Raw genomic sequence first — 20,868 nt, 5'->3', positions numbered from 1 at the left:
GGTTTTTCAGCTAGAATTTATTAGGAGCTGGCACTCTAATGAGGCAGACCAGTAGGATCCTTTTCTTTTTTATTATCTTTGAACTTTGTTTGCATGTTTTTAATGGTTGCTTGTGAATGGCATTTGGTTCTGTGCTGGGAGTTGGAGTACAGAGGAGAGAGGGATCAATTTTTTCATTTTCAGTGTAGACTTCTCTCTGAAACCATCACTGGTCTCCAGTAGAGCTGCCCTCCCAACCACCTCCCCCCTCCCACTGCACAACTTGTTCTTGCAAGTGCTGTGCTGCATGACTTTAAACTACATTTTGATCTCTTAGCTCTCATTTGAGTAATACATTGACCTGTAGATAAGGGTTTATGTCTTCAGTTTGGTATTGCTAAAATGCAAAATGCAAGTGAACCAAACCACATAAATTCACGAAGCTCGGGAAAAGACTGCAAGGAACTTTTTTCTCATTGAGTTATTGAGTTATTTAAATGAAGGCCAAGTAGCTTCAGCTCCATTGCTGGCACAAGGCAGAAATGAGAAGATGGAGGAGACATCTTTCTCTGTGCATCTTCAGGGCTAGTGTAGTGGTGTGCAGCTCAGAGCTGGGCTAGCAGTGTCAGAAACCATGCACTCTTTGGTATGTAAAGGTAAAAGTGAAGTTGTTGTGTGATAGCAGTAGCTTTATTGTGAGAGTTCTACTATGGATAAATCTGAATTGCTGAGATGAGGTAGCAAAAGGACTTTCAAGAAGTAGGGTACTTTTACGTCATCTTTGAATAACAGGGCACTCCTTGTCTGTTTTGTGGCCTGTTTAAGTTTCATCAGCTTTGGATCAAATTTTGTACAAAAGTTACGGCTCTTGAATGAGCCTCTTTCTTGGTGAGGGGGAGAAGAGGCCAGATTTGGGAGAAGAGGCCAACCCCCACCTGGCTACAAGCTCCTTTCAGGTGGTTTTAGAGAGCAATAAGGTCTCCCCTGAGCCTCCTTTTCTCCAGGCTAAACAACCCCAGCTCCCTCAGCTGCTCCTCATAAGACTTGTGCTCCAGACCCTTCACCAGCTCCATTCCTCTCTGGGCATGCTCCAGCACCTCAATGTCCTTCTTGTAGTGAGGGGCCCAAAAACTGAGCTGATTTGAGTTGCAGCCTCACCAGTGGGACTCTGTCCTTCTCTCATTGATTTTATTTTCTCTCTTTGGTGAAAAGAAACAAAAAGACGCTATTTTGTGCATCTGCCATATGCTTATGTGTTGAACATGTCAAAACCACAAGGATTGTTCTCAGTATGAAATTTCCTCTTAAAAGACAACAATTGTAGGGGGAATCCCCCTACATTTGATATGCATTTTGTGATAGTACAATTTAAATATAAAACCCGTACTTGGCTGCAGCAATATCTTTCTCCTGCTCTTGACCTCTTGACTGCTGCAGTATCACATCCCTTCCAGATGTGGCTGTGATTTTCCCAGTACATGAACCTAAGCACAGTATCCCCTCAGCATAGTCCTTTTAGCTGGCTCTCCCTTCCCCTGTGCAGTGAGCACAATGTTCTGGGTTGTACTAGTGTACTTAATACAAGATAACTAACTGCATTTGCAGTGGAAATTTCCGCTTTGCTTTATTTTCCCTTTAAGGCTAGCGAGCTTCCACCTGGAACAAGTTTATTATCTCCCCAATGCCTTCTTTCACCAGGTGAAGGATTCCCCACGTTAAAGGTTCAACATGTTACTCATCTTTCTTCAACTGCCTTGCTTTGTTCTGCTAACACAGCCAGGCTTATATGGCTGAACCACCAAGGGCTTTATGACTCCACCTAGCCTCATTTTGCCTGTGCCTACATACATTGCTCCCATTTCCTCTCTCCCTCTATCAAAATTATTAGCAGAAAGGAAAGACATAACTAAGCAAACTATACTGGGTTGTTGTGAACTCAGCTGCTACACACCTGTAACATCTGCTGTTGGGTTTGTTCCTTTTGAGCTATAAACTCTCCTCTGTAGAGATTATTCCCATGCAATAAGAGCCAAAACCAAATATAGTCTTTATGTGATTCCCTTGTCATGTAAGCATTTATTACTGTGAGTAAAGCAGTGCATCAGCTCAAAGGAGCAGACTTCACGATCAAAAATAACTGCCATAGTTACTGAGATTTTTCCTTTGACATACCTCTATAAATAATTAGATTACAAGACACCTGAGGGCATACATCATCTGATGCTGTAACAATAACACCTTGAGCAAGCTGACAACTCTCTCCTTTTGGCCAAGTGCCTAGGAAGACACTAAGGTATATGATTAATAGAGAGCACAAACACAGCCTTGCACTTCCTAAAGCTTAACTATACTATTGTATTGTCTCTCTTGTGGAATGTTATTATTCCTATTCCTAATGGTGCTGCTGTAGTTGTTGAATAGCCAAAATCCTCAGAGCAGCAAAGTGAGAGGAAAGGGAAGACAAAAAAAATGTTAAGGTGGTCTTGGGAAAGACCAAAACAAAGCATATAATACAATTGGCTAAATAATTCCACAGAAAAATCATTATTCTAACATTTCAGCTGGATATTCCTCTCCAGTATTGCCTTCTTTTTATGGAACAATTCTGTGTTTGCGTCTCCCATACAGAATGAAATGCTGGGCAATGAAAACTCCTGTGAATTTCCTGAGCGTAATATTTATTCTTACTGCTTCATTTTCTATTCATGAATTCTATTTTGCAGCCCTAAACAAAAGCAATTACCATTTGCCTCTTTTCTGTGTAGCTTACTTTGAACACATTGCTTGCACGGATTCTTGTCAAGCTGGAGGACCTGGCAGAGGAAAATCCAGGAAGGCACTGCCCATATTACACCCCCTCACCCTGGCCTACACCTCAACTGGGCACTGTGATTCATGCAGCCATGTCAAATTATGGCAGAGTTATGGGATTCCTCTGCTGTGTATCAGTGAGCAATTAGGGGGACTTCAGAGGGTAGAGGGACCTTGGAGGTCACGAGGACCTTCACGACAGTGAAGGATGTTAGTGGGAGGAAGAGGGGAAGAAAGAGGAGATTGATCCTGGAAGAGTGTCTAGCAGTGGTGCTGGAGAGTGGCAAAGTCTGGTGCAGCTGATTAGACCACTGCAGGATGAAACTGAGCTCTGCCAGGCTGTTTAGGGGAGGAATTAGGGGTGAGTGTCATGATGTGGGAGTAAGAACAAGCAAGAAGATTAGATGAAGAAACCCCCGGATAGACACTGATAGAAGAGAATAGGATTGTTTGACGAGAGAAGAGCATGTCAAAAAGGGCATGAACACGTTAGAGCACAGCTTTCCTACAGCACTGCAAAGGATTGTGATACTCCTGAGTCTCACTGCTTTTCTATAGGCAGCAAATACTAGCAAAACCCCATGGTAAATTGTGAGTCATGTTCTCCTTCTTTACTGCTTGTCCAAACAAAAGGTGGCAGCCTGCGGCTGCTGCTGCCACCATCTAGTTCAGCAACTGAGGCTATTTAACATATAGGAATGTTCCAGGCTTGCTGGAGTCTCATTGAAGTGTAACCACAAATTCACATGAAATTACATAAAATACAAATAATACGAGCATTTGGATTTTGAAATCAATTGCTACAGGGGCAGGAAATGTCAAAATTAATGGGCTATACATTGTGTTGTCTGTTCAGGATTCCCCCCAAGTATCATCTTTTTCAAGGCAGATAAACGACTTGCTTTACACATGAATTGAGACTGTACAGCAATGTGGTCATTGTGAATAAAACCTTCCCTGATTTGTAACAGAAACTGGAAGGCGTATGGAGACTGGGATTGAGGACTGTGGAAGTGAAGGAAGGTCTTCTGAAGGGAACCGGTACTACGTTCAGAACTAGCTCTGCCAATGTGTTCCTAAAATTTTTAGATGGGCTACTAATTGTATGTTCCTGTTTTATTTGAGTACCCAGACTGAGAACCATCTGACACATTTTATGTTCAAGAGAAGTCAAAGTTAGCTGAACGTGAAAGACTATGCAATGATCAGTATTCTGAAAGATTGGTGCTTTACACCAAACACTTGTACTTAATGCTTCAGGTATGATCAGAGGATTATGTACCTCGCCTCAGAGGCATTAATCGGATACTGCATTGATGAACTCCACAGGGAAAAGAAAAAATAATAAAGAGCCTTTGAAGAAATCAGTTGTTCGGGGTTCTGAGATGAGTATGTTTAGTCATAACAGTAGATAATGGACAAGTCTGTCCAGTGCAAGGCAAGGATTAAATGAAGGACTAAATAATTTATAGTTCAGTGAACACTGTTTTTCCTGTGCAGGGATTGAGGTAGGGGTCTAGTGTAAAAATAGTATCTAGTCATGAAATTAAGGATTTTGACTTAACAGCACTGTAAGTCCTTCAGCAGCTTTTGTAATATGAGAGGGTGGAAATAACAGAGGAGAAAAAGGAGCAGAATGGAGAAGCAAGAAACCCTCAAATGGAGGGCTGTTACTCCATGGAATTAACTGAAGATTTCTGCCTGGCAATCTTCTGTGCCACACCTGCAGACGTACTTCATAGAGACATCTAAGTTTAGTTGCCTGCCCACAGAGGTCCTGCTTCTGGACTTTCCTAGAGTTAAAACTTTGCATACTTTCTCTTGGAGTTTTACCTGTGTGGCATGTATGAATAATATTTAGTAGCATTTTCCTGTAGCCATGATTATCTAAGGAGCTAGGCAAGAAAAGGTGTAAGAGTAATGTATTTTATTAGACCAAGTGATGTAATAAGAAAAAAATAAGGTGACTTTTAAATACTGAAAAAACTGCAGAATTGACTTACCAGTATACAGTTATTGAAGTCTGAAGTGTGGTATCCTGACCACATCTTCATTTTTCTCTGTGTATTACATCCTCATATTCATGATAGGTTATGGTGAATTTCCTAAACTATAAAAACATTAGTTGATGGGATAGAAATTTATTTAAAATGAAGACAGGTATATTAAATGGTGTCATCGTGCTGCTCTGGCATATAATTTTTATTGCTTTTGGAGCAGAATAGAAATAGACCATTGGCATTCCTGAAGTTTCGTCTGCTATAAAAACATTGTTGCATTTCACTATGCTGCTGTGGGAAATCTGGGATGTTCTGCTAGCCAGCCTCTGCTTAGTACAATGAGCAACATGCACGCAGGAGCAGCAGACCTTCTGTGAGCTTCTTCGAAATTTCTGTGTCACTTAGTTTACAGAGCCAGAGGATCAACAAAGGTCTTGCTTCTCAAAGCACTTCCAGTGCAGAAGTGCAGACCTCTTTGTAAAACTTCTGCTTTCACAGGAAATTTTGCATTTGCAAATACCAGCTCATGAATCACCTAATGAAACAATTCACAGCCTTCCATTTTTTTCAGGCAGAAATGCTATGTCAGCTCTCAGAAGAACAAAGCATCTACTTTGTGTCTCACACTGTCTGTTAAGCAAATTTCAGTGAGACATCCAAAATATTTTAACAATATTTTAATTGAAGAGGATAGAGTGAGTTCAAAATTAAGCCACACGTTTTTGTGTTTTATATTCTCTTTTATTTTCTTTCATTCCTTCCAAAGTTAGTAGGTGGTATTGTGAGAGACCAGTGAACCTTGAACAGCTGAACTTGTCTTATAACAATGTCCAGAACTGACAAAAATCTGTTTCATAATTTTATTTTATTTTATTTTTAAGTGTACAGTAGTGACACGAGGCTAATTATTTTTTCTTGGTGCAGAGTGAAGCTGATAGTCAAGATGCTGGCTGCTGAATGAACAAACTCTGAAATTAGAAATCAGTGTTGGCTGAGCTTTTTACTGCTAGGTCTCATGCTTTAATCATTGACAAATCTGCCCTTTAGTTCCCAACTGATATATGTCAGAGGATCATTTGAATTATATAATAGGTATTTCCTCTGCATTGTCATTCTTCTTGCAAGTGTGTGTTTCAGTACAGGCAGATGGCACAGATTATTTTATATTCCTAATGCATATACCTAATGCAAACTGAGCCACACCTCAGTTTGCTGATGCTGGCTGCATGGGCTATATGTTCTCAGGAGACCAACATGTTTAGAATGTATTCTTTTGCCCTTTCCTCTGTCATCTCGTGTTTTGCTATGATAGAAGCATTGGCAAATGAAAGGCTTGTTATTGATTTCTGTGCAGATGTTAATAATTTCCGCGTTACTCTGCATTGGAGTGGCAGCAACTGATGTACAAAATTTGACATCTTAATTATTCCATGATGGAAAGGAGGGACACTAACCTGAGATACAGCAGCTTATTAACTCTGAATCTGTGGATTTAAAGCAGCCTTAGGTCACAAGTGAAATGAGTGAGGCTGTCTCAGTGTAGTCTGTATGGATATTTGTTTGCTTCTCAAAGACACCTGATGCCTTCACTGTGTCTGGAGCAGATGGAAGCAGAAATCCCAAAACGAAAAAATGTTTTACTTCCAGTATTGCTAGCCAAGCTGAAATTGTAAGTACTAGAAATCTCAGGAGATGCACGATTTATGAGCTCTCCAGAGTTATTGCTAGATGCATCAAAATATGCAACCCAAATGCTGCTGTTTATTAATCAAAAAGAGAGGTCGTAGAGTTTTGGTATTTGTCCATCAGTCCCAATCGGGTAGGCATAGGTTCAGTTCCCAGCAGTTGCAGCTTTATGAAGAGTTCCTGTGAGTTGGAAATGTCAAGTGAATGACCAAGGGCACACATGCACCACAGATGATTAGCAGATATTGAACAGTGAGCCCCAAAAGTCTGATCCGCAGCCACTGAAGGTGTTGCTGTCATTGCAACAGTGAAAGCAATTTCTTTACCAATAGATAAATATCAAACTGTCGCTGTCTTTGTTTTCAGCTGTACGTAACTATCACCCACAACTTTTAGCATAGGAGAGGCTGTCTTCAAGAGGATACCATTTCCCAAGTAACCATCCAGTTGACCTGTACATCATGTAGATAAATGTCTCTTTAAAAATTGTATATTTTGCATTTCTGACTACAGGATTAGATGACCACCACAGAATTATTTTATATGCATCATCATGCTGTTAAAATTCATATTCTCAGTCCAGTCACAGACAGCCCCACAATAAGGCATCAGCATTTCAAAAGCTATCCGATGCTGAACAATAGAGTAAGTGGCAAGAAGAGAAAATTTGATTTCCGCCTCAGTGGAAGAAAAGATCTAATATGAAAGAACAATTGTGTGAAGTCTGAAGACTTGATTGTTTTGTATTTCACCAGCAGCATCCAAAATTGACTTCAGTGATTTAACTACTATTAACCTTGAGTTATCCAGTGCCCTGGAAGGCAAGAAAAAATTTGTGTTCTCTAATCTAATCCACTACCCTCTTTGTCCTCCAGAGCTGGGCCAGGGTTTGCCTGCGCACTCTGCACTTCCAAAGGGTAGCAGTTTGATGTGTGCTGCTTTAGCTTCTTAACGGTCTCCAGTGCTGGTCTGCATCTCTGTTTTGGCAGTGGTAACAGTGCTGGTAGGACTGAGACCAGAAAAAGACAGAAGGCAGGAACTGGGACAAGAAGTTTGAATTGTAGTCCAGCGTCTTTCAGCATGCTCAGCTGCAAAAGCAGCATAGCCTAAACCTGAGGAAGGCAACTAATTAGGATTCCATTAAAAAGAGGAGAAAATATCTTACCAAGACACAAGTTGCATCATGGTGGCCGAAATGAAACCTTGCTCGCTAATGTAGCTTTAATTCATTTTATTTTACAGAGACAGCAAGCTCACCATGTTGCTTCGAGAGTCCTTGGGGAATATGAACTGCCGCACCACAATGATAGCTCACATTTCAGCTACTGCAGGGAACTATGCTGAGACACTGTCCACCATCCAGATTGCATCACGGGTCCTAAGGATGAAGAAAAAGAAAACTAAGGTAAGACAATGTATAACTCCCTTGTGATGGTGGAGGAGGGAGGAAAAAGGATCCTGAAGGTTCCTTAATAGGGTAGAGCAAAATGTAAAAAATCAGTAATCAATTCCAAAGTGTATGGGTTGTATATACCCTGTCCTAGGCAAGTGTCACAGAGCACATATCAGAGACTAGGGCGGGTAAATGCATCAGTTTCAAAGACAGAGGAGTGAGTTCAGACATATCTGCTGTAGCAGGTTTGTAAGCTGCCCTCATTTAATGATATAACTGTCAGAGAGCATTTATTTTCCATTATGCTCTTAGTGCTAATGAAATAATAAGGAACAAAACTGCTGCAGAGTTAAAGGAAATTGAGATTAATTAAGTATCAGATTCTCTATGCTTCTCAGAGAGAGCAGTAGCAAAATAAATGCAAAACAGTGTGTCCATTGGCAGCATTGGTGCCTTTTTTATTCCTACTGCTTCTAAATAAGGGTGGTGGATTTTCCAAGAAACAAGTGAGAATGGGCTGTACCTGTTTTCATGTTTTAGAGTCCCGGTTCCTTCTATGAAGCTTATGGTGTGAATTGAGCAGAACAAGTGAATGTTATGTGTTTCACTTAAATTGACTGCCCAGAGATTGACAAAAGATTTTTTTGTCAATTGACCGAAGAGAGGCAAGTGAAGAAATTTGGTCCACACATCGTCGCAGCGCTGTGTCTCCAGAGACCTCTGAGTGCATGTTATCCAATCCCATATACTATAAGTAGGACCAAAGAGGGTCATATGTAATGAGTTTTCTTGATCCTCTACACACACACACACACACACACAAAATCAGCAAAGGTTTTGCCAAATATCTGATTTCTTTGGACAGGCTCAACTAAGGGAGGGGTCCTAATTAATTTTTTTAGCACTTTTTTTTGGAAGTCTCATGATTTTGAGTGGGACTCAGAGTTGAAGTATTGGGTTCTCCATTGCGTGTTTGCTGTAGGACTGTGGATAAGCAGCTTTAAAGCTCTGTGCCTTAGTTTAGAGATCCCAGTTTAGATGTGACTGTGACCTTCTTGTGTATGCAGTTTGTGCAAGGAGCAGTTTACAATGCTGAAATATCACAGACTCTCTTTCATATTGCAGTACACATCGAGTTCTTCTGGAGGAGAAAGCTCTTGTGAGGAGGGCAGGATGCGGAGGCCAACCCAGCTGAGACCTTTCCATTCTAGAAACACTGTTGACCCAGACTTTCCTATTTTGCATTTATCAAGTGATCCTGATTATTCATCCAGCAGTGAGCAGTCATGTGATACGGTGATTTATGTTGGTCCCAATGGCACTGCCCTTTCTGATAAGGAACTGACAGATAATGAGGGTCCCCCTGACTTTGTTCCCATAGTTCCTGCTCTGCAAAAAACCAAAAATGAAGGCAGGTTGGAGGAAATTAGTGAGTCAGGGCCCAGCACATCTGAAAGAGACTGCCTGAAGTGCAACACCTTTGCAGAGCTCCAGGAGAGGCTGGATTGCATAGATGGCAGTGAAGAGACTGACAAATTTCCCTTTGAAGAGATGCCTGCTCAATTTAGCTCAGACCAGATGTCTAAGTGCTCTGTCTCAAGCCAGCTGGCAGAACTTAGCCACTTACCAGAGTCAGATAAGGAAGATACGATGCCAGAATGTCAGCATCCTGATAGAGAAGCCAAGGAAAATATAAATGCAACGCCCAGCAAAACTAAGAGAAATCACTCCCCTGTTCCTTCTGGAGCTCTTACTAATCTTTCAACTCCTTCTTCTCCCAGGAGTGTAACAGGCAGCTCTAGTAAAGAGCTTAGCTCTTGTCAATTAGCACACAGCACCAGCTTACAGAGCAGCAGAGAAGGGCTCAACACCTGTGGATTTGTGGAAGGCAAGCCTCGACCAATGGGTTCACCCCGACTTGGCATTGCAAGCCTCTCAAAGACATCTGAGTATAAGCCACCAACTTCTCCTTCCCAGAGGTGCAAGGTCTATACACAGAAAGGAGTCCTGCCCAGCTCCACTCCCCCACCAGCTCCCCTGAGTAAGGATGCTGGGATGACATCTAGTGAATCTTTATTACAACCAGAAATTCGGACCCCACCTGTAGGCATGAGCCCTCAGATTATGAAGAAGTCGGTGTCCTCCAGCAATGGAGATTTTGAAGAGACTGTTCTCAATGAAGATCAGCAGCAAAGCATTTCTCCAGAATCCAAGAAGGAGATTCTGAGCACCACCATGGTGACCGTTCAGCAACCTTTGGAGCTGAATGGAGAGGACGAGCTGGTGTTCACTCTTGTAGAAGAGCTAACCATTAGTGGGGTCCTTGACAATGGGCGCCCAACCAGTATCATCAGTTTTAACAGTGACTGCTCAGTGCAGGCTTTGGCCTCTGGGTCTAGACCAGTCAGTATTATCAGCAGCATATCTGAAGATCTTGAATGTTACTCCAGTGCAGCTCCTGTGTCTGAAGTCAGCATCACACAGTTCCTTCCACTTCCAAAGTTGAGTCTAGATGACAAATCCCAAGATGATGGCAGCAGGCGCTCATCCATCAGCTCATGGTTGAGTGAAATGAGCACAGGGAGTGATGGTGAACAGTCGTGCCATAGCTTCATAGCCCAGGCATGCTATGGGCATGGGGAAGCTATGGCAGAACCCCCTGTCTCTGAGTTTGCAAGCACCATACAAAGTGCCAGCATGATTTGTGTAAGTGATAAACAGAAGTCAGTGGCTGACAACATGCTTATACTGTCGGAAATGGGGGAGGAAGCTTTCGGCAAAGTGCCACCCATCAAAGGCTGTAAAATATCAGCTCTAGGAAAAACTACTGTCACAATCAAAAACACCACAAGCCTTAGCAGCTGTGAAGGCTACATCCCAATGAAGACAAACATTACTGTGTACCCATGTATTGCTGTTAATCCCTTCAAAGCACAAGACACTGATGATGCTGTACCGGCAGTAACTGTAGACACAAAGGTTACTCATCCCCATGACAGGAAAGAATCTAGTGCTAAGAAGGATATCAAATTTGAAGACCCTTGGCTGAAGAGAGAAGAAGATGTTAAAAAGGACAGCTCTGAGAGCAGTGATGGGCCAAGGCCTGACACGGCTGTGGTTTCAGCCAAGCCCGAGCACAGCACAAAGCAGTCCTCAGTGGACAGGTTTAGCACCAGCAGTGGGGATGCTTCTATTTCACCAGGATCTGACAGTCTAAAAAGGATTGTGGATGGGTGTGAGGTGGCAGCATCTAGCTCTGCAACCCAAAGTCCTGTTCATTCCAGTGATGGCTTGAAGAATTTTAGCCTCCCTCGAGGCCTCCCGAAGGCAAGCAAGGTGGAGGAGTCTGACAGTCATCTCCATCCTACGGCCACTGACAGCAGTGGAGTCAGTTCTCCTGCCCTTCTCCTGTTTTCTAAGGCTAGTCTTGACAAGAAAATGGTATCTCCCAAACACTGCATCCTCACTCGTCCCAAAGGGACCCCTCCTCTGCCACCAGTGAGAAAGTCAAGCTTGGATCAGAAGAACAGAGCCAGCCCCCAGCACAGTGCAGCCAGCAGCACCACGAGCAGTCCCTCCAGCCAGCCTGTGTCCTTCCTGGCCAGCTTCCCTGAGGAGCTGAATCCCAAACAAAAGGGCCCTGGCATTGATAGCAGTGTCAACAACAGCAGCAGCAAGCTCTTCAGTGCCAAACTGGAGCAGCTTGCCAGCAGGACCAACTCCCTTGGGAGGTCCACAGGAAGCCACTACGAGTGTTTGTCACTGGAAAGAGCAGAAAGCCTGTCATCTGTGAGCTCCAAGATGAGCCCTGGCAGAGACACCACAATGCCCAGGGCTGGAAGGAGCCTCAGCCGCAGTGCCATGTCCTCACCCACCAACTCGGGCCTCTCCCAGTCAGCAGGTGCCTCCCCAAAAGCCAGCCAGTCAAAGATCTCTGCAGTCAGCAAGCTCCTGCTGGCAAGTCCCAAGGCCCGCAGCCTGTCTGCCTCTGCCACCAAAACACTCAGCTTCTCCACCAAATCTCTGCCTCAGTCCGTAGGGCAGAGCTCCAGTTTGCCCCCAAGTGGGAAGAACATGTCCTGGTCAATGCAGTCCCTCAGCAGAAGCCGGGGCTCCAGCCTTGCTTCCAAATTGCCTCTTCGGGCTGTCAATGGGCGGATTTCAGAGCTGCTCCAAGGGAGTGCCAGTGCCAGAGGCTTACAGCTGCAGGGAAGCTCAGAGGCAGATGAGCGTGGGGGCCTTCCCGGAGATGAGAAGCCAGCTGTTCACATGCTGCCTTCACCTTACAGCAAGATCACCCCTCCTCGGAAACCTCACCGCTGCAGCAGTGGCCATGGGAGCGACAATAGCAGTGTCCTGAGTGGGGAGCTGCCCCCTGCCATGGGGAAAACAGCCCTCTTCTACCACAGCGGGGGGAGCAGTGGCTATGAGAGCATGATGAGGGACAGCGAGGCGACAGGGAGTGCCTCATCAGCTCAAGACTCCATGAGCGAGAACAGTAGCTCTGCGAGCGGCAGGTGCCGAAGTCTCAAAAATCCAAAGAAACGATCAAATGCAGGTAAGCTTGTGGTGGTGTGAAAGAGGGATGCAGATCAAAGCAGGTAACTAGTAATATGGTGGGTAGGCTAGCTCTAAAGGTAAGCTAGTTAAATACCATTCTTAGCTGAGAAGAGAGGACAGGGTAAGTTTCCTAGGCTCTGCCTTGCTTCAGTTTGGAACATGCACAAATCCTTTGTGGTTTCATTGCCTTGGCAGTGGAGTCTCTCCCACACCTGTTTCACTTAGGTTTACTTCAGATGAACAAAAATTGGTTAGTAATGCCAATGACAGCCACATTCAAGTATTTATTTATACAAATATACTTGTGATTTGATTCCCGAAAGATGCCTTTGTTAGGCCATGAAATGTAATTGTTACTCTTAAGCACTTTGGACACAGACTTCCTTCTTATTATGCACATTTCACCAGCCCAAAACCAGAGTCTTGCCAAATAGCTACATCTGTTGTGAGCCCAGTTTTTTTCCTTGTGTGCTCTGGATACCCAAAGGTGCAAGATGCCCTACATCTGAAACTGCTGAATTCTTTCTTCCTGCATAGAAGATGGAACGAATTGCACCCATGTGCCTTGAAAGATGTTATCTTGTGTCTGAAATTCTTGCTTTTTAAGTTTTGACTTGAGACTCCTTTTCCCACTAATTTATTGATAAAAAATAACAGATTATATTAAGAACAATATATAGGAACTACTGCACTGAAGGACTTGCAACTGAAACCTTTTTAGTGATCATGATACAAATCAGAAAGACTTCACCTTTGTTCAGATATAATCCTCGGTAGCTTTCACACTACATCAGGACATTTTTATTAGATGACAAGAACCTCCTGTGTAATACCAAGAGTCTGTGCAGTTGCAACTTGTACATATTCCCACCAGAATGAGTTTCATAAAGTTGCAGAACAGGGATGGGGAGCATTCATGAGCTGGTCAGCTCGCCTTTTTCCTGGACGCTGTTTTCCCAACCTGTAGTGCAAGTCCTGCCTAACCTACTTTTGAAAAAAATGCACATTGACATTGGAACTGGTGTACACAGGTATGTGGAGTATCAGTGACTAATCCTACAGTAGCTCTGGCTGTCCAAAATTTTTTTTCTTGTAGTTTTCCTAAGTCACCAGCCATTCCACTTGCTACAATACTCACCTCATTTGCAGTGAACAAACTGAGTAATGCATAACTCTCTCTTTCTTTATGCTCTTGACTATGGTGGCAGGAAGAACACATTCAACACAGATGTGAATGCTATAGATACCGCTATTAAAACAATATCCATAAATGCATGGCTGATTGTACCTGTTCAGAGTATGCATCTGAAAGTGATCACTCTACATACTGCAAACCCAGTTGAAGTGATTAAATAATCTTTCTGAAGTTAATTTTGCATCCTGTGAAAAAATATCTTTCCTATCCCTTCAGTTTAAGTGGTAATAATTTGATTTTCCTCTTTCTGAGGAGCTCTTCCTCTAAAAGCTCCTTTCAAATATAAACTTGCAAGAAAAATAGGGATGATTTGTGTGTTGTGGAAAAGGAAAACAAAGCTGTCCACAGTGATGGAATTTGTGTGTGCATGCTGACAACTGGATTGTGCCTTGTGGAGAAGTTGCCCATGTAACATAGACTTTTTCCACAGGTCATTTAGATGCAAAAATTTATCAAGTTCTGTGAAAACAGGCAGCTGTGCAGATGAAGGAACAGATTAGACACTAGAGAACAATGTCTCCCACCCCCCCACTCTTTCCCTAGGGGAGATATTTTATAAAAATACTCTGAGAAAAGCTTTAGGCAGAGCCTCTGATTTCTTTAGACTCAAGAGTTCCTCCCAAAAGTAAATCAGTAGAAGACCAGGATTTGTTTACTCTGATGCTCATAAAACTAGTTTCATTTCACTTCTCTCTGCTTTGATAGCACATTGGAGGCTGGACAAGGCTGGAGATATGAGTGGGAAAAGCATTACCTCTGTGTTGTAATGACAGACGAGCTTCAGATGTGTTTGTTGTATTTTATACCAGGGCTGTATTTTGGCTCACAACTTTGGCTTTTGATAACCCCTGTGCAGGACTGAACATTGTGTTTGTGGCCAAAAGAAGGGAGTTTTGGAGGAGAGGACTATTTGAGACTCAGGTTTCAGGTTGTTCTTGTAGCAGTCAGGAGGACACACCAGGTGAGAAGAGACTTTTCCAGCCTTGAGCCTACGTGGCAGAACATTGACACTGGTTTGTCACACAGTACAGACATGCAAAGTTAGCAAGTGAAGGGGCAAGCAAGAACCTTTCCTTAGAAGGAACCATGAGGAGTCCTAGCTTTGCTACTTTTCTACTGCTGTGTAACATCTAACCTGTCTTTTTCACCAAGCACAGCTTTTTTTTTTTGTTGGCCAAGAGCTTCATCTCTTTATTCTAATTTCTGGTGTGGGTTTGTTCCTCTTTCCTTTGTCCTCAATGTTGCAGTTATCTGGACCTGAATGGGGGTGGAGGGCTTTCAGTGGAGAGCCTGTGTCCTTGGAAGTTGCCTGCCCCAGTGGACTTGGCATAGCCTAGAGCATCAACCTCCCTCAAAGTAATTTACAAAGCTTCTCTCTTAATTCAGCTTGTCATCTGATGTGGAGAGATTTTGAGTGTATCATCTGTGGAACTTTACTTTTGCATGTGATTGCCTATATCAGCAAGTAATTCCTGTATTGTTTGGAATGACCTGTATTTGTGCATAAGTACAAGGGGTTTCATAGAAACTAAAGAAAAAAAAAATTATCACCATCCCTATCTAGTAGCAAACCACTGCCCAGAAATTAATCAAGTTTCACTTTCTTTTAGCCCAGATCCAGTTTGCATTTGGTCCTGCAGCAGTGAAATCATAATTCTGTTTTGATGTGTTTGATAATAGTATAATTTTTCACATGTCAGCCGATTTATGATGGCATAAACCCAGGATTATTACTTCAATGCAGGAGAACATGAAGGAGGAGGTGAGATATAAGGGAGAATAGAGCTGTTCACAAATGTATTTTTATTGCATAATAAAGAATTGTGAAGTTTTGCAATCTTTCATCCTCTGTAATATCTCCGTTCTTATAAGCATGAATGGTCTCTCCTAAGGAAAAATTTTTAATGAAAAAGATAGCATACAAAGATTCTGAGCTCTTAAAAGACAGATATTATTTTAATACAAAATGTCAAGAGCACTGGACCTTTCCTGATTTGCGGCCACAGATCCACTGTGCTGTAATGGATATGGCACTATAGATATGCTCATTTCAGGTCAGGCAACCTTGTCCACTTTATTTATGATTATTATTAACAGAAATGCTAGCTGTCAGACACGATCAACATGAATCAGCCCAAGGCCCCTGTAAAAGGAGCTCTAAAGAGTCTTTAAGAGAATCACCAGCAGACCTCACAATTACTTTTGAAGTTCTGACACATTGGAGAGACATCATTTTTTCTTGAGATTAAGATCTTGTCTTTCAGTGCTCTTAAATGCATGATTTGTATGTGTAGGTGCTTCTGCCCTGAATGTCATACATGAAGCATCAGACCTATATTGACAGTTTTGAAGGATACAGCTAATTCATATCCTTCACTGTTAGCCTTAGGTTAAATTTTGTGCTCTGCCTGAGTACCTGTACAGTTCACAGACAGCCCAGTACAAAACTGTGTATGTACAAAATTAGAAGAAAATAGAAAAAATATATTTGCCTCTTGAATTCTGGTGCCCATTGAAAAATCATGTGTTTACATCATGAAGCACATAAGCCTTTCCCCTGAAGCTAACCTATCCATTTAATCAACATTCCCATCTTTGTATCATCTAATATTGGTTCTATAACATCATGTCAACATATATTGGCCCAAAGTGAGTGTTTATGGCAGAAACAGAGCTATTTAGCCCTGATCTACAGTTGTATATTTCAAAGCTTTGTACAGCTGCTCTTTAATCCACCCTGCAGTCCAAGACCTCATTTTACAGATGGAGAAAAGAAGGTGGAGAATTTTACTGCCTTGCCCAGTGCCCTCAACCAAGGCAGAGCCAGATCCAGGGTTAAATTACAAGCACCCATGACTCCTAACCTCAACTACAACTGACTTTGCCATACATCTTCCCCTCCCATTGCTGAGCAGTGGAGAGGAGAGTTTAATTTATTTTCTTTTTATGGCAGGCCCTTCCTCCCTCTTTGCCCACAATCATATGCACAACTATGTTTTCTTTGATTTTTTTGCTCACTCCATTACCCTTTCCCTGTAAGAAACAACTGGCATCTCAGCCATATCTCTGTTTGTGACTCCAGTCTCCTGTCTCTTGGGTAGACAGGGCTGTCTTGAGCAGGGCACTGAAGTGTGGGGACATAGTTTATACCATTATCAGTATTATTTTTTAATTCCTCGGGAATTCTAATTTCAATGTCCCTGTGCTACTCCATGTAAAGGCAATAATAAGAGTACTTTTATAATACATATTCCTGTATGTGATCAGGAAATGCATTCTGGTTGAACTCCATTTTGCAAAAGCCATATTTGTCTCCTGGGGATGCAACAGATATGAGAGGGAGGCAGGCAGGCGGGGTGGCAGATTAGGACTTGCAAGATCTATGTTGTATTCTCTGGTGTGCTGCTGGTTCACTGTATCACCTTGGGCAACTTGTGTAATTTTTGTGTTCTCTGGTTACCAGCTCATAAAAGTAGGTAATGGTGGAACAAAAAAAGTGACAGCAGGGTCTTTAGATCAAAAGTGTTATCTACCTGCTTTTTGCTCTTCTGATTTCATTTTTAGCATCTTTTCCTGAGTTTAGTTTTGATGTATGGGGGCATTACTTTAAGATAACTCTCAATGCAAACATGACTGGATGATTTCAGAGTTGCAGCTTTGGTGTTAGCTCCATGTCTTGCCCACTGTGAGCTAACAGCAAAGCAAGAGCCCAGGCTCTAATGAGGTTTACCCAGTAAAGGCAGGTCCTGTTTGCATTCTCATGTAATGTGCATAAATGCCTTGTTTCTACCTTTTACCGCCCTCTCCTACAGATGTTATTTACAGGTTCTGGTCCCTTACAGTGTTTCAGTGCTGTCTATAATGAAACCTTCCCTGGGAACAGCAGAACAGGAGGGTCTCTGAGATGATTATCATAATTAGGCATTTTCATGAAGACACACAGATCTTTCTGAGGCTGTTTTCTTTCCTGTTCCCTTTGGGAATAGGGTTGGGTGCCTAAGAGAGTCTCCATCTTATGTACATCGAGTTAGACCTGTGGGCTGCAATCTGTCACTGCTTGCAGCACTCTGCTGAGGTGGGATGGACATGTGCTAAGGAGTGTGTCTCCTTTGATTTCTCCAGTTGAGGCTTTTTGGAGCTGAGTCTGAGCCAGGAGCTTTACTGGTGGCGGGGCTTGTGCCAACAAGGTGAAACAATCTGTGACCTGAGCAGGCTTGGGGAAGCAGGAAGTGTGCAACAATCATAACATGTCGGTGGGACCACTGCCTTTCAGTTGGCATGCACAGACCCGCTCATGGGAGCAAAGACAGACTTGGGCATGAGAGGAAGATGAGAGAAGGAAGGAGAGAGTTTGAAGGCATGAGACTTTGGGCATAAAGTCCTTCCCTGTAAAGCATTTTCAAGTTGGGTCAGTCAGAGCCAGTTCATCCTTTTCCTGAATGTTAAGTATCAGTAAACACCAGAAGAGAAGAACCTAAGAGAAGCCATTGAAAATCAGGCCAAGTAGAAACACAACTGGGAAAAATTAAGGTTTTCAGATACTGACTTCCTGAAGTTTAAACCTGTGCTCTGAGTTGGAACCTGTCTGACTATAGACAATTAAAGATTCCTGCTGCAGCATTTGATGGCATTCACAGTAAAGTTTGATGACTCCTTGAGGCTCTTTCTCAGTACTAACTTTCAACACCAAAGTAGAGCAAATCGCTACATGATTTTAAACACTTTAATGAAAAGACTGAATGTTAAGACGTGACAATAATTATCTACAATTAGAGATCTTTTCTCTCTTACTAGTGTGCTCTAGCTTTCACTGGTGGGATGGTTTTAAAGACGGAGATTTAGAGGTTCCTGGAAAGCCCTGAAAATTCTATACTTGAACATATTCACGCTCTGGAAGCACTTAGCCCTGTCTATGAAAGCAGCAGAAAAAGCCAGAGGCTGAATCCACAGACTGTAAATTATGAAAGTCCGTCTCCAACCAACATTGCAAAGCATCACATTTTGAAACATGGCCAAAATGATAATGATAAAACAAAACACCAACAAAGAGAGTCTGAGCTTTTCTTGTTGAATCCAAGTGAAAAGGAATTTGGTTCATGTTTAGACTGCCTAAGGCACAGTGTGGGGAGCTGAAAATTGCCCTTTGTATCAGAAAGCTGTAGGGCATTTCCAGCATTTCTACTTTAACTTGCTTACAAGTGATAGTAGCTAATTGATATCCTGCATTATACCTTTACTGTGACAAAGGATGTTTAGAATTATATGGGAAAATGCTGTTTGCATGTGAGTGACCACTTTATGCATATGACTTGCTGGCTGGACAGCCCTGGGGGGAGCAAAGGGAGGGGAAGTGCGGGCTTCAGCTCCAATTTTTTTTTTGTTCATTAAAACAACAGCATTGATTTTCCCAGGTCAAAGCCAGGCCATTTCATGCAGCAAATCTGTGTTGAAAGGGATCAGAGTAATCATTTTTTACACGCTTGACTACTGCATGCCAGCACTGAGCTTTCAGCCACATGAACATAGGAATGATTTAATAGAGGAAGTGGCAGCAGGCTATTGTGCACGGTGAAGGCTCCATGTAACATGCATGACTGAGTCGCACACCATTAGGCTGGGTGTAAATAAAACCTGCTCCTGACACTGCCACAGAATTAGCTCACTGGAATGCCTCCACCACTGTCCTGTTGGGAGCAAATGCTCTGGCTTTAGAGCCCCTTCCCCCTCCAGCCTCTGCCTTTGCTGCCCAAGTGACTGGTGCAGCTATTTAGTGCAATACTGTAGTAAGAATAAGCAGCTTCTTAAATAATACCACAATGCTGACAAATATCTGTAAAACCAAAATCCAGTCTGAAGGGAGATAAATGTTTAGAGGAGACTCTGGTTGTTTTTTTGCTAGGAATTGTGGGTGATGTGAATCTTCCGTGGAGCATCTCCCAGATTACTTGTCAACCTGCCACGTTGCAGGAGGACTGCTTCCTGATCTGGTTTCAACAGTGCTCATTCACCAGCTCTAAACTGCCCTGAAAAAATTAGGAGTTTGCTGTACATCAGCATGTTCCTTATACCAGTACAGAAGCAGCATATCTAGTATAGGTATGGATGGAATATTACAAAAAAGGGTTGCTTTACTCCTGTATACAGGCAGCGGCGATTTCTTGCCTCAGGTGTCCTTGTATTTCTTATGAATTCACAACAGTGGGATTGCATAAAAGTCAATACAGAATATGTCCTGAATTATTTTACAATGAGGTGGGCATAGAAAATTTTCTTCTGAACAGTGTATCCTGTCAGTATTTCCTATTCCATGTGCACCTATTGGGTGCAACATGGTCCTTCCTATGAAATCTGTGTAATCTGAGTTGTCGGGATGAGTGAATGCTATTTAGATTTTCTGGAAATACACACCTGGATTCTTTGATCTTTGGAGTACTAACCTCAAGATGGGGACTGGGGACTCTAAATACTTATGGTGAAGTCCCCACATCCTTCAGAGGGACCTTCCACTGGAAAACATTGGCAATGTCTTCAGTAATCAGGAGGAGACCTTGCAAACTGTGTGAAAATCTGAGGAGTGAATGTGCTGGCTATGTGCTCTGCACTAGGCAAAGTCCACTATAAAATAAATTAGGAGAATGGAGGTCAAAGGATTGGGAGGAGTTGGTTCAGTTATGGACAATTGCCCATAAGGGCAGATCTCATTAGGAAATGAGAATGAGAGATAAAGTCAGCATCATGTTTTCAACTCAAACAAAACAGGAGTCCTGTTGTCAGACAGTGAGGAGCAGCAGGAGGAACAGGACAGATAATCTTTACTGGTAAACAAACAATTTGATACTACAATTGACATTGATGCTATTGCTATTGGAGGCACAATATTTCTTGGAAATTAAGCTACACAAGGAATGGTGGGAGCTTAGGGGTACTTCTCTGGTTAGCCAGGACTGGTTTTAGTAATTGCCTTGGACTGTCTGGTGAGAAAAAAACAAAATGCTGAAGAGCAAGTTCTGTACAGAAAGGCAATTTTACATCCCATAACATTAAGTGCTGCGGGGAATAGCTTTGGCTGCACATCCTGCCTTTGAGCACACACTATAAACTTCTGAAACGATGTTATATCAAGTTACAGTTTCATTTTCTGTTTGAAACAACTTGAAATTTCTAGGACAACCATTGTTTTGAATCCCATTCAGATGTATCCTGCTTTGAAGAGATATACATCACACTGCTTTTCATTAAAATTT

The 20,868-nt window shown here is 42.5% G+C and overlaps 1 protein-coding gene across 1 annotated transcript in view; it reads left to right on the top strand.

Annotated features, from left to right (window-relative positions):
• The window catches only part of KIF26B (kinesin family member 26B), a 197,497-nt gene that overhangs the window by 168,305 nt on the left and 8,324 nt on the right, over nt 1–20,868 (top strand). Inside the window, exons 9-10 of the mRNA XM_018085040.1 lie at nt 7,719–7,881; nt 8,995–12,427. Coding sequence (XP_017940529.1) covers nt 7,719–7,881; nt 8,995–12,427 — 3,596 coding nt within the window. The remainder of the gene's footprint in view (nt 1–7,718; nt 7,882–8,994; nt 12,428–20,868) is intronic.

Source organism: Manacus vitellinus, unplaced genomic scaffold (assembly GCF_001715985.3).
Source record: "Manacus vitellinus isolate BGI_N305 unplaced genomic scaffold, ASM171598v3 scaffold_8_pilon, whole genome shotgun sequence".
Classification (NCBI taxonomy): domain Eukaryota; kingdom Metazoa; phylum Chordata; class Aves; order Passeriformes; family Pipridae; genus Manacus; species Manacus vitellinus.
The sequence above is the reverse complement of the archived record's forward strand: the minus strand, read 5'-3'. Positions and strand labels throughout refer to the sequence as shown.